The 14,522-nt window shown below is 43.9% G+C and overlaps 1 protein-coding gene across 4 annotated transcripts in view; it reads right to left on the bottom strand.

The window, feature by feature from the left end:
• Window positions 1-485: 485 nt before the first annotated feature.
• MTA1 (metastasis associated 1) overlaps window positions 486-14,522 on the bottom strand; it is a 75,806-nt gene continuing 61,769 nt past the window's right edge. For 2 of the 4 annotated variants that reach the window (XM_066324849.1, XM_066324847.1), the window contains 3 exons: window positions 9,236-9,267; window positions 6,199-6,350; window positions 486-2,149 (listed from right to left, as the gene is read on the bottom strand). In XM_066324849.1, the coding sequence (XP_066180946.1) occupies window positions 2,011-2,149; window positions 6,199-6,350; window positions 9,236-9,267 (323 nt within the window). In that variant the 3' untranslated portion in view covers window positions 486-2,010. Of the gene's footprint in view, window positions 2,150-6,198; window positions 6,351-9,235; window positions 9,268-14,126; window positions 14,139-14,522 lie in introns of all 4 variants that reach the window. The other 2 variants (XM_066324846.1, XM_066324850.1) reach the window with 2 other exon arrangements.

The following is a 14,522-nucleotide window of genomic DNA, read 5'->3' as shown; positions in this document are numbered from 1 at the left end:
ACAGCTCCTCACAGCCACAGAGTACATCTTACCACTATTGAACAGCAAACGAGAGCCAACATAGAGCCTGTGCTGCTCATCCTAGAGGACAGAGCAATGCAGAGCTCAGGTTGGGCTGCTGACCTCCAGGGATGCCCCTCTGCCACACGCCAGAGGCAGGCCTGGAGCTGCAAGACCAGGAGCTGGTGTGGACCAAGGGCTCATTCAGAGGCCCAGCCCTGCATCTGCTGCCAGCTGGAGGAGGCGGAAGGGAGGGAGACACCTCTGAAGCACTGGATATGTTTAAACTGTACAGGAGAGGAATCAAACTGTGAGTGACTCAGACTCTTGCCCTGTACAATGGCACGACTGGCACAGAGAGCCTGGAGAGCAGGACACAGCCCTGGGATGAGACGGAAGGCGCAGGGCTGTGTGCCCCAGGCACACGGAACCTGAGCAAGGGCAGCCGTTTCAGAAGAGACAAAAAGCAGATGTTTCACAAAAGCTCACTTTCCAGGTTTATTAAGTAAAGTTAACTGAATTGTTTTCATTTTGTGGGGATTCCTTTCCGTCTAACCCCGTGGGTTAGCAGAGTTGCACAGAATCACTGTTGGACTGTGATAACCCAAATACAACTTTGGCTCATCTCACTGCTGACACATATGGAATGACTTGGGGGTTATTACATGCTGTGTCTGCTTGAGGCAGGTACATGTACAGATCAGCACAAGTTGCAAATGATAGTTTACATCCTTTCAAAATCGAGCAGGGCATCCAGCAAATGCACTGCCATGAGAAGACACATGAAAAATAAATGATACAGACTTGCAAATACGTAAGAAGTTCAAGAGATGCAAGAAACCTCAAACACAAGAAATGTCAAGGGGGGAAAAAAACACTTGAATTCAGACACAACGTATTCAAATGAAAACCCAGCTGCAATTTAAAGTCCCTTCAAAATGGGAAACATACAGTAACGCAAGAGAAACCAGGTCTCATCCTGGGAAAAATGTGTCCAAAAGCACTGATGCACAAACAGGTTCAGAGTTCTAAGCAAAATGTCCCTGGGCATTGGTGTACTTGACTCTTGGAGCCAGAGCAAAGCAATTCATTACACTTGCTGGGCCCACTGCTGGCTCTTGGTGGCCCAACAGCATGTAGGATCCCAGATGTCACTGAGAAGGCAGCACACAAACTGCTGGTTACAGGGAGAAAAGCCACAGGCCACATCTCCCAGAGAGCAACTAGAGTAAGGACACCTAATTCTGGCAGCCTGGCTCCACTGCACACAATGTTAGTGTAATGTTCTGCAAGGTTCTTCAGTTCTTAGCTCACTCCTTTCTCAGCCTGAGTTGGTCTGTCTTGTGCATGAGCACAACTGGCTGTGCAAAATGATCCAAAAAACAGAAGGGACAGGACCAAAGAAAACTGGCTGAACCTGGGGCTGGCTTTCAGCTCCTATTTTCAAATATCAGTTAAAGATTGGAAATTTATCTACAAAAGAAAAAATATAAATGAAATAAAAAAATGGCACCGTCCACAAAATAAAAAAAAAAAAAAAGAGAAAAGAAAAATCTTACAACACAGCCTCATAAAAATGGCTTTGCAACGAGAGCTCAGTCACAAAATGAAGGGTTCTAGCTCTTCGTACATCAGAAGAGGAAACAAAGCTAAAAAGTACTAGCCCACATTCTCTTAATAAGTTAAACTTACTTTCCCTCCCCCTTCTACAAAAGGGGTAGAAGCAAAAGGGAAAAGAGGCTACTAAAAATTAACAAAAAAAAAAAAAAAAAAGGAAAAAGGAAAAAATAAGAAAAAAGATAGGAGAGAAGGAGAGAGTGCGAGAGAAAGAGAGAGAGAGAGCAGTCTGTGGTCAGAGGCTCAGAGAAGGGCCGAGTTCCTTTTAAGGGTTTAAAAGATGCAAAACAGTTCCTCAAAAGTTCCCTCTCTTCAACAGTTAGCTCAATGCTGTAGCCATGGAAACTCAAGTAGACACTGGAGGAGAGATTGGCGGCAGCTCCGTGGCCGTGTTTAATCCTCGATGATGATGGGCTCATCATTCATGGGCTGCCGGAGCTGCACTGCCTGCATGGGCCGCAGGATAATCGGCTTGTAAGGGCGTCTGGCGGCTCGCTTGGCTTCCGAGGAGGAGAGCAGCTTGCGGATTTTCCTGCAGACAGCAAGGAAGAAAGGCACGGATTACAGAGGCACCGTGGGCTTCCCTGTTTCTCCAAGGGAAACTGGGCCCGCGCACGCTCGCTGGGGTGGGCTAACAATGGTTCTTACTGCAATATCTGCCCTGGGAAACTCAGATTTCGTGATTTATAAACCCCCCCCAATGAAGAGGAAATTGCATTCTCTGCTCCAGAATCCTTCCCTTTTAGAGCAGAAGACATTCTGGTCCAGCCTTGTAAGACCAGGGTCTCTTCCTGTGAGTAGAACATGTGAAATAGTCAGGATTGCCAGTTTCCACACCACTGATTTATTCTTGAACAGTTAGATGAGCTGCAGGTAGCTCTGGGGAAGTTTACAAAGCCAAGTCAACACCAACAGGGTGTTTCCCCTTCTCGCTTCTCCCACACTGTGTGTGCCCAACCCAGAGGTGGGCAATATTCACACCTTGTACTTGGTGAAGGATTTCCCTATATGTACAACACTGGCAGTAAGTGCCATCAGATGCAGGAAGCTGTTTTCCATATGGAGAGAAAGCAAAAGACAGAGAAAGACACACCGAGGTTTTAAAATTACCAAAGTAAGTTAGACAGAGATAAATACTGAATGATTGCTTGTTTCTTTTTGTTAATGCCAGGCTCAAAGATAAAGGAATTATCATTAAAAAACCCCCCAACCAAACCCAAAAATGCAGCAACAATGGAAAAAGTACTGTGTAATTAAAAACAGGAATTTTTTTACAGAGGATGTTGTGGTGGTCAAAGGCACATAGAGATTTGAAAGGAAAGTAATAAATATTCACAAGTACCCACTACGAGTCTTCAGCTCAGGAACTGGGGCAACAAGAGGGGTCTGATAAGGCAGCACTGCCTTCCCTCACAGGCTCCTGACAGGACGAGGTTTTGACTGGCCAAGATAGGAAGGCCTCAAGAGCCCACATTTCAGCCACCTATCCCTCAGTTTCATTTAGGGAACACTGCTGGGGCCAAAACCTTCTTTGGCTAGTTGTGTTGGTTGTTGGGAGTTTTTTGGTTGGTTGATTTGTCAATGGAAGAGAGACCTTCTTACTGAGCTGATGCCTATCATTGTGCTGATTTCTGCCTTTAAGATGTGATAGTTGCTGAAGAATATGGTCGAAATACCTCCTCCTCTCCTCAAAAAACTTACCCTTGGCACAGCCAGAACTGACAAACCATCAACTTCAGCTGAAGATTTTGAATAACTTCTTGTTAGATTTGGTCGTCCCTTCACTAGTTGTGTTTTTTTTTCTCACTGAGCAGGACAAGCAGCTGCACTTACACAGACACATTTTTTGTTTGCCCCATGTCCCCCGTTTCTCCAGCACCTTCTAAAACTAAAAGGCCACAGGGTGAGGAGAGATGAAAACAAGGTAGCAAAGTGGTGGTGGTGGGGGGGGGGAGAGAAAAAATGAAATCTTTATATAATGACTTTTCCAAGATGTTTGACTGCAGTTGATCCACTTTTAGCCAGCAGGGCTCCTTGCAGCACCCGAGTGTGCTCCATTAGCCACTCTGCCATCAGAAACACGTCCTCCAGCACTCTAGATTCTGAGCAGGTCACCCGCTGCCTCCGCTTGCATGAGTTATAAATGCCAAGTTCCTTACTGGGAGCCTTCAATTCAATAACTTATTCCTCCTTTCATTCGACCAACTTTTCAAACTGCTCCTTCAGAACCGTACAGTTTTCCAGCACCGTTCTCAACAGAGCTACACAAAAAGGGCAGAGGGGGAGCGTGTAAAACTTCAGGGAAACCTACTTGCTGTGACTGAAAACACAGCCTGACCCTCAGCTGGAGGATGATAAGCAGTTAGATTGATTGCTATGGAGCCAACACAAAGCTCAAATTGTTTCAGAGCTCACAAACAAGTCTTACATTCCTGACACTGGAATGCAGCAGATGGTTCAGGGAAAAGTTAGAGGTGAAATGCCCAACAGAAAACCCGTGCTGCTGACAATGCTCCATCGCTCAGGCTTCCCTGCCCTTCACAGCCTGCCAAAAATCTCCTTTCACCACTTATCAGTCAGCTAAGCAGCATGGCTGTCAGACAAAGAAGCCTGAGTGAGGTTTTTTTTCTTTTCCTTCTCTCTCTATTTTTAAATGGAAGTGATACGATCTTACTGAGCTGATGTCTATCACTGAACCATGATTCTCATTAGAGTTGTGCTGGTTGCTGTGGGACTGATCCTTCCTCCCTCAGTTGGTAGTTCAGTATGAGCAGAAGATTCTGTGTGTACAGTAAATTGTTGTCACAGCCAACACCACACTGGATGAATATTGTTACAGTTCTGTTCAGGTCAAAGGGCAGGACTGACATGCAGCCACTATGCACCTGCCGTAGTTCACGTGCCTTGGATGGTCAAGATGTCAAGAAGAGCTCCCTAGACGCAGGATTATGAAACCAGCCTTGAGCATCTAAGGAGTGATTTAGAGACTGGATACCCTGAGTGGCACATGAGTCTGAGAGCTGCAAGGACCCTAGTACCTCTTTACCAGAGATACAGCAGGAATAAAAAAAAACACTTCCCCTGAAAATTAAATTCTTCTCTCATTGTATTTTCAATTATATATGGAATTCCACTGCTTTCTTTCAGAGCATCTTGCAGGCACAGAGAGAAGGGAAAGAAAAACATGGCAAAGATAGGTGTTACCGTGAAATGCACAGTTGCATTAAAGGTGTCCATAGGAACAAGTCTGACCAGGAAATTCATTCCATGTTCCTTCTGAGTTGCAACAAGGTGTTTCCTTGCACTGAAAACTCATTATCCAACAGATCAGTGGTTAGTAACTTAAATGTTACTAGTATCACCTGTTCTACAAAGCCCATCTTTGATACTAGGTCCACAGAACAGTTCCCTGACACTTGAAATGCTTTGTAGGTTAAGGAGAAGTTTGGAGATGCCAGGACTCTTGACTGTGACCTTTGTCAAGAGTCAAGAGCAAATGAACAAATGAAGATTCAGAGCAGTGCCAAATTAAGTAGTACCAGAAGAGACAAAGCACTAAAACTCAACCTCCTCAGCCATTTGAAGGGTTCAGACATCCAGTAATTCCCAGGTCCATCTCTGCAAGTGGAGGGAAAGGTAAATGCTTCTCTGCTGTTGGGGCACTGATAGTGCAAGTGTTGATAACTCCAGGCTTCAGACCAAGACAGAAGCCAGACAGCATCTCTGCTGTCAGAGAGGGCTGGAGCAGGGCTGCAGCTTTGCTCTGACCTTCCTCAAGGTTACCCAGGAGGCATCAAGTTCTTGGGAGGAAACCACACCAGTCAATTTCTTTACCTTCTCACCACACCCAGGAGCAACAATCCCGTCCTAGGAGTACCAGTACAGGGAAACTTTGCCTTAGGGATCAGGTCACATAGCTTCTACCACTCTGTCAGCAGCTTGTAAACAGTTTGAAGTGAAACTCACACAAGGAAAGTTTCTTCTACTATTTTGATCCTGTGAGAAGGCCAACAAAAAGGACTAGGACTAGCAGAAGCAGTACTACCAAAGGAGGAAGATGGACACTGCAGGGCTAGGTCTCACTGCCACTTGTGGCAAATATAAACCACTGAAAAATGAGTCAACTGAGCCCATGGAAACCCTTTGTCACTTGCAGGTTTCAGGACCCAGACACAGGTGGAGATGTCCTGAGGGATAATGCAAGAGGACATGCAGAGCTCTGTGTATAGGAGGCCCTGCTCCTCAGTGTCACCAATGAGCCAGGAGGGCCCTATCCTGTCTCTGTGTGATTGGACCTCCGAGGGCAGTGATGGGCCTGAACCAGGTGAATTCCCACCTCAGTCTTCCTTCCCTCTGTGCCCATGTGCTACAGCAACTGCTCTGGAAGAAGAGTAAGAATCTGCTTTCTCTGGAATGTAATTGCATGATTATTTCCCACCCTTTACTCACTGGCTGTGGTCTCTGCATTCAGTTTGTAACATCAGACGTGCCGATGAGATCCCTCTCTAACCACACCACCAGCTGCAGCACCCAAAACCAAAAAACATCCCCTCAAATCCTCTGAAAGACCACGATTCCTACCTGGTTTCTTCAGTGGCCATGTAAAAAACATCATCTGGTGCATCAATCCAGTTCATCCTCCTCCTTTTCACTGGAGGCATGGATCCACCACGAATTAATCGGACTTTTGTTGGGTATGATTTCCCATTGAGCAGCAAGTTTCGGCTTGGTCCCTAACGTGATACATAAAACAGCACAGTTATTCACTGCAAAAACCCTGCAGCAACATGTGCTAAGCACTCAAAGGAAAAGAGAATTAAAGTTTTTGTATGGCTTGATGTGAGTTTAAGGTAAATACCTCCCCCTCTGGCCCAGGACTGAACACAGAATTCACACATAAGCAACTGTTCACAAGCAGTACAAATTAGGTGCCTTCAATATGCAATAGGACAGCAATACTTCAGCGACAGGACAAATAATAAATGGAAGGCATTACCAATAATTTCTGGCTTGTGTCTGAAAGATGACATCAAGTTTGAAAGATTGAGCATCAGACTTAGATTTCAGCTACTACCATAAATCTAGAGCAACTCTACTGATTTCAGGGAAGGAAATCTAGCTACAGAGCAAATAAAATACAAAACTCAGAATTTACAGTTATTCTGGAGTACCGAACTTACCTGTATCCTTTTTGTTCTAGGGAAGTTAATATTTAATGAGGATAGTATAGAATTAAATATATTGTTGAAAACAAATCTAGTACTACAAAGCTTAGCAGCTTTCATGATAAAACCCTTTTAGTATTGAACACCACAGATTTCCCGTAACACGTTTGCTTTGCGAATCCACACAGGCATAATTTTCCAGACTCATAGTAACCCCCTTACACTCAGCTGGAAAAACATGAGCTGTTATTAAGAGAAGTACAGATGAAAGGGAGCAAAGTGTTAAGCTTCTCAAATGCAGCTGTCCTTGATCACTGAAGTCCAGTTCTGCTGCCCCTCCTTCCTGCTGATCAGCACATTGAGAAATCCCACTTAAATCAGTAACACTGAACAGCTGGGAAAGATGCAAAATGAAGGCCCAGAAAAATTGATATTCATAAATTAAAGCTGGTCAGAAAACACCCTGGTATTATTTCAATGCTGGTATTTCCCAGGCCATTGTCCAAGGTCAGACCATCTCCCCAAATGCACCAAGGCTTCCCCTTCTGCCCATGGAATGGGAGACTGAGCGTTTGTGGGAGAGATGTCTGCCCTGGGAGATCCACCTCAAAAGGAATGGTGGGGGCACACAGTCTTCAAATCCTTAAGTGTCAGGTCATTGCAATAGCTCAACTGAATTTTAACACTTGGACTTAGAAAGGGAAGAATTCAGTCTAAAAACCAAGGGAAAAACCCCAACGAAACCCTGTGTGTGTATCTGAGCAGAAAACAAAAAATGATAATGACTTATTTTTTGACCAGCCTTAATCAACTGCTCTAGCAAAGTCTGCTTCCTGTAGAACATCAGGGCTTTAGAGCTAGACAAACAAACACCCACCTTTTAAAACCCTAAGCTCTTTAAAACTGTTGCATACAAGTGCAATAACAATTTAATTTCTTAGTTACCCAGCTCCATGTTATACAAGACAGCTTCAGCACCACAGCAGACCACTGAAATACTTCAACAATTGCTTTTAGATTTGACATTTCTTAAGCAAAAAGTTTCAAATAAAAACTTTTCTGATGGCACTTTTTTCACCCTCTCCAGGTTTCTCCAAGAAATTACCTTCATTAAGGTTGCAAAGCATACTTTCTCCACACATGCAAGATATACGGGAGAAGAACTCCAGAAAAAGTTCTTGGAAGTACCTAGAAAGGGCATCCCTGTGCTTCCAGGTTGCCTTTGCTCTACCTACATGGTGAAATCTATTTCAAATGATACATCCTGAAATGAGGACCTTCAATTTTTCATTCACGCTTGATCAGGCAACCAGAAATCAAGGCAGTTCTGGGAGTTTTACCCTAAAACACCCAAAAAGCATTAAGCCATCAGCGATTTCTCCCACTGCTCTGAGTCGGTTTATTCAGCAGACACAAACAAGTAGCCAGTCTTCTCAGTGACATAGAATGAAGCTGAATTCATGGAGGAATAAAATTTACCACTTCGGATTGAGGAACAAAGCAAAGGAAGGCTCTGTTATCCCAAGCAGCCTGGCACGCCCAAGTTCTGGCCTCCCCTGAGGGCACTGCACGCTTCCCCAAACACTGTCAGGTTCAATAATGCCTGTGCTCACTGTGCAGTGACCATCAGTCACACCTGCTGCTGGCTGACCCGTGTCACAGGGACCCTGCTGACATTAATGCATTGTGGCACTGCAGCTAACGAGACAAGCTCCACTTGATCAACATCAGATCATTTGGGGGGGGTGGGGGCAGGAAATGTATGCTTGAAGTTGTTTCCCATAAGCCACGTGCAATATGGAAAACGGATGCACAGCCTTTGCACTGGCCCCTTCACAATTTAGTGTGAAAGCATTCTGCCAGAGACACATCAATCAGACTGGCTATTTGCTTCTGTCCTTTGATTAAACTCAGCACAATAGATGAAAGGCTACAAATAGTTTTCACTAAAAAAAAAAAAAAAAAAGAAAAAAAAAAGAAAAAAAAAAAAAAAAAAAAAAAGAAAAAAAAGTAAAACACAAGCATTCTCAGCAGGTAACTTGCATACCAACTTGCTAAAAAAATAATAAAAAAGAAACTGTTTTCCAAACAAACCCTTCCATCATTTAAACCTTTCTCCTTCAGGGAAACACATTCCACCTAGAAACACATCCCAGAACTTTGCTGTAAGCAGCCACTCAGTTTCTGCATGAGCAGAAACAAAACGCTCTGTTCAGAACAGGATCTGTTTATAGATATTAAGATAGATAGATTTGAGGTTTAAATTGTATTTAACCACTAAGATGATTCAGATGCCCCAAATATTTTTTTTTCCTTTTCAGTGAATTGGGATGTATGACCAGCTGCAAACAGCAAAGGTGGAAGTGAAGCACTACGGTTTAATAGGGTGTTCTATCTAGCGTGGGTTAATAATTCTTCTTTTCCCTGTTTTGGTTAAACGAACATTCTCTTACCATTTGTCTGGTTTGTCCGTGGTTAGGCAGACCTAACAAACAGGAAAGAGAATAGAGCTGGTAAGACCATTGCTTTTCCAAGACAGAAAAAAGTACAAAATCAAAACACAGGCAGCTATGATTACAACTGTGTTGTTTTGCTAAGCCTAGAGTTGCCTCCTGAACTGACTTCTGCCCTCCTGGAAGGGTGACTGAGAAAAGCTTCCTTGACAACATGGTTTGAAGAGCAGAGGCCACAAGTCACAAACACGTTCCACTGGCTCAGTCTCTTCTCCATTTTCTCAAACCTTGCTTCACACTACCACTACAAGCACACCTCCTCTTTCAGATCCCAGGTTTACGCATGTCTGGGGAAAAATCTGACGTTCTCTTAGTCTGAGGAATTTACTGACGTCAAGAAGCAGAAAGTGGAAGGCATTATTCACTGTCAAGACAGCAACAAACAGAAACTTTCTTATCCTCCTTGGGTCCCCTGGGAACTCCTCAGCTCAGACGTCAGCTACAAGCTGTTAGCAAACAGAACATATCTGCTGAACCTGCCCCACGTGAATGCCTCCCCAGGCACAGAGCACAGCCACTGCAGCTATCACAAAGCCCTTTCCCAGCCACACACAGCACCAGGCACCACAGCTCGCTGTGAACTGCTGCTTTGCTGTGCTATCAGGTACCCCCTCACACTGCCCTCGACTGTACTGTGCACACACAGGACCCTGCAGGGCTCACAAAGCTCCTGGGATTTGAGGGAAAGGCGTGTCACTGTATGGCAGCACAGCCTGGCACAGAACGGACTGGGAGACCCAAAAAAGCTGTTTGTTAGTTTGGTTTTCCAAGCTGCACGTTCCCAGAAAACACCATGTCATTAGCATCCATGCACCAAAGCATCTTCCTCAGCCCCTTCTGGCTGAGAACCAAAATGTCAGTGCATCAAATCCAACAGGTACTATAGGACAGGCATCAGCAAATGCTGTTGCTGTCTGCAAAAGGTCTCAGTATGAATCCTGCTTTCACATTCACAGGATCCTTGAACCTTTCCACTGCTAGTGAGCTAGCTGGGATGAAAAACTTCTTAAAGAATCCAGCCAGAATGAGCTTTCACAGCTCATGGTCTTTATTCCAGAGGGTTCCTGGAGGTTCTCATAGGTAAAACCAAACACACTGTTCTTGCATCAAGTGTGACAGGAAACACAGGGCACAGTAAAGAGTCAGGAGTGAGGAAGGCGGAACAGGACATTTTCTGAGCACTGAGTATCACGATATACCACAGTAGAATCACTAGTTTATATCAAAAGCATTTTCCAGTCTGTGTAGAGTTTATGCTGTTAGCTACTTCAAATGGGAAGACACATGGTTTCAGTTCTTGCCGCATTTTTGTGCCTAAGCATCCACAGAGATTAAGAAATAGCTGCCAAAAAGATTTCCATCAAGTCTGTAGGACAGATCTACCAGGCATTGAGTAAGGCGGCCAGTAACAACCTTTGGATGTTGACAAAGGCAGTGCATGCGCCAGATAATGATATTTTTACATAGGAGCAGCCATCACATCCAAAACACAGCTGTGAGCAGCTGTTTGGGATGGATGGATAAAGGGCTCCACAGATGCTGGGAAACAGCACAGCCAGCAGGATGCAACCAGAATCTGTCAGCTTCAGAGCTAAGCTCCAGCACTTGTTACTTTCTTCCTCCTTCCATAATTCAAAGATTATGTTTTCTCCATTCACAGAAAACTCTGAGAGATGTAAATCAACTGACTCTAGTCCCTGGATTGAAGCCACGTATTTTCTTTTAAAAGCTGTTTTTAAAATCACACTCCAGATCAGTTCTTTTCTTGTAGTAAGAACACCCCTGATGCCAGAAAAGACTGTCCTGATGTGTGGTTGCCGCTGCAATGACTATTGCTGTATGTACAACAGACAGTAAACAGTGCTATTTCCAAGCACCAGAAGTAAACCAGAATATTCCATGGTGAGAAGTGGAGGGATGCAAACTGAGCAAAGGCTGAGCAGAACTGCTGCTTGCTCTGAGTCCCAAAGCTTCAGAGCCCTCAAGCAGTACAGAAGCAATGCTGACAACAGAGACACACCTCCCTCTCAAATCGCCACTTCTAGGATAAAGCTGCCTATGACAATTTTTTGCTCCAGTAAAATAGGACACAAAACAAAGCTAACAGTTTCAATGCAATTTAGACCCTTGCTTTCACAGCAACAAGGTATCAATTAGCATATTAATATTGGTGAATTAATCCATGAATTTTCACTTTAGTCACACTTCAATAACTGGAGTCTGAAAGAAAGAAAACAAGCACTAAAATGACCTGATTCAGTTTGCAATTAAAAAAAAAAAAAACAGTGTCATAGTAAGAGCATATGCAGCCAAAGCACTGCTATTAAATGAGCAACTCCTATGCATGGTCGTCACCAAAGAGACACAGAGACAACACATCTGTAACCCATCGTGAACAGCTGGCAAGTCAACAGGATGAATCTGGCCTGGAAACAATGGATTCTCACCCAAAATGTTTTGGTGGCTTCTGTGTGAGAGAGGAAGCCTGTGAGACAGGCACCTCTAAAAACTAAACCAATCCTGAGTCTGTGGGTGAGTGGTGGCACAGGCAGAGAACTCGCCATGCCAGACTCACACCTGCCCCACTTTCACAGATGAAGATTTGAGAGATGTCTCCCCACACATCCACAAGCAGGTTAAAAACAAGCTAGCACAAGAATTTAAATCAGGAGCAAAATACAACAGTTCTGGCAGCTCCTCTCCAGAGGGGGGAAAAAAGTCTGACTATATTTTATGCAGGAATGTCTAAAGAAGACACAGGGTAGAAAATGTGATGATATCTAAGGTCCAACTGCTGGAATTTACACAGCTCCACATAAGCATCAACACTGACCTCCTCCAAATGACACAAAAATACACAAACAACAAAAGGACAGGTTTTCAGGATTGACCAAACCTTTAAAACCACAAAATGTAAAGGAATACAGTGACATATTCAAGCAAGTCTTTCACTCTTTTGCAGCTGAAGAAATCGAGATATATGCTGAAAGCTCTAGATTAAAAGTTAGGGCTTTTTTCCATAGCACTGAAAAGAACCCAAAGCTGTAGAAAATCTCTTGCCATGCAATTCCTCCTACCAGTCTCCTCTATACACTGAAATAAAGAAAAGCCACAGAGAACAAAATGAAGACAAAGTCAATTGAAGGTATAGCTGCAGAGAATCATAAATGTCTTTTGCACAGACAATTCTACACCTTACTGAAATGGTAATAATGCAGCTGATCACTGCACAGAGACTAACTGGCACCCTCAGGGCATGTCTGCTCCCCATAGCTCAGTGCCAAGAACCTCGAAACTGTTCCTCAAGCTAAGCACAATCACAGAGATTTTGGCTGAAAACCAGTCCAGCAGGTTACTATAAGTACCAAAGCTGAGATGAATATCCTTTCTCCCAAAGAAATACAGGTGGGGAAGGACTGCTACAAGCAGCAACACAAGTCTGTTACTGCTGCTACTGTGCAGCTTTGTGTTATCTTTCAAGGATGGGAAAACCACCTCTCAGCCAGACAACCTGTTCCTTTTCTAACAAACTCATGCTTCTGGATTTGTTAAAAAAAAAATATTGAATGAGAGAATGCCTAAATTTTCAGCAGTAACTACAGCACCACCCTAAGAGCATGCTGTGGGAGTAGGGGATAGCTGGCACCCAAAAATACAGAGAGAAGGGGAGAATCTAATTTCCCAGTGGAAAACAAACCAGCACAGCTGGTCCCACGGGATGCCTGACTCTAGACATGTTCTTTGCCACTCCAGTCCCATTCCCTGCGACTCAGCATCTCAATGGCAGAATCCCAAAACTACTCCCACTGCTCACATTCTGCCTGCTGTTTTGCCAACACAGCAAACAACTGCCACGTGGAGAAGCAGGGGAGAGAGCCTAAACCCTCAGCAGTGAGCCCAGCACTGGCTGGAGCACAGGGATATTTCCATGAAGTTACTACAGCAAGCTTCAAGAAGCTGCTGAAGTATGGAGAACTTTAAGCTTGGTCAGAAACCACACGATGCTTTTCCACTTCTGAACATACACACTGCTGCTGTGTATTTACAGCCCATTTTATAGCCTGACACAAGTCTGTGCAGAACTCACCCTTGTACCAAGGAGGAAGAGTAGCCCAGCTTCCAGCCTGGACACAACTCAGAGTTGGCAAACTTGTGTTTACTCAGTTACTAACTCAAATCTTCCACATATCCACCACACAGAAAAAAATGGGTCCTTCATCAAGCAATTAGTCACAGATGGCATTTGGTCTTTACTTTGTTTACCCACAAGAAGTATCATGCAGAACATGTAATACGCACTAAGACTAAGAAGCACAGCTTCAATTACAATGAATGCAGAGAATTTCACACTCCCTCACAACCAGTGACTTCACTATTGCTTTCTAAAATCCATATACTCTTCATATGCATTTTACTGTTCCAAAAGTAGTCCTACTTCTGGGACTCCATCCTTCCCAGCAGTAACAAAAACAGCAACAGTGCCACATTTGTGAGCAAGCTAGAAAAAAAAAATTTCATGCATGAATGAGGCTTGATGTACAAGTACTTAACTTTGAAGTTACTGGTTCACTCGAGGCAGTCTCAGTGTGTTGACACATACATTTTTTGCCAGCTTGCAAGAACACTTTAGCACCCCTGCCTGTCTTATAACTACCGAGAGTGTTTTACCACTGTGAGTGTCCACCTTCTAACAATCAGAGGCTACAAACTTCCAGAAATGTAAGTGCAACAAGCAGAACAGAGCATAAATTTTGCCTAACCCCACCTAGACTAACATTTTCTTAAAATTCTGTTGTACATAAAACCAGTGTTAAAATTGCAATTTACTTACCTAAGTAAGTTCCTACCAAGATTGGCAGAGGAAAAGGAAAGAAAAGATTTAAGATTAAAAAAGGGAAAGATTCACATAGTTCAGAATACAGTAGCTCAGCCTCATGCAACAAATAAGATACACGGACTGGTTCGGCTGCAATGAAACACAGAAGTGATCACAGTTCTCTGTTGGAGACAGATAAAACCAAGACAACATTAAACACACATTAACTCCAAATGAGAGATTTTGCAGACAGCAGCTTTAATTTTGGATGAGTAAGTGCTGGTCTGTAACTAGCTCCTTCCACCAAGCCCTGCACATTAACCTCACTGGATTTGGACAGAACTTCCTAAAATGCTTGGTCCAGCAGGCTGCACTCACTTGCTGTAACCACAGCCTCTCTCAGATGATCTG

This window comes from Sylvia atricapilla, chromosome 9 (assembly GCF_009819655.1).
Source record: "Sylvia atricapilla isolate bSylAtr1 chromosome 9, bSylAtr1.pri, whole genome shotgun sequence".
NCBI classification, from domain to species: domain Eukaryota; kingdom Metazoa; phylum Chordata; class Aves; order Passeriformes; family Sylviidae; genus Sylvia; species Sylvia atricapilla.
The sequence above is the reverse complement of the archived record's forward strand: the minus strand, read 5'-3'. Positions and strand labels throughout refer to the sequence as shown.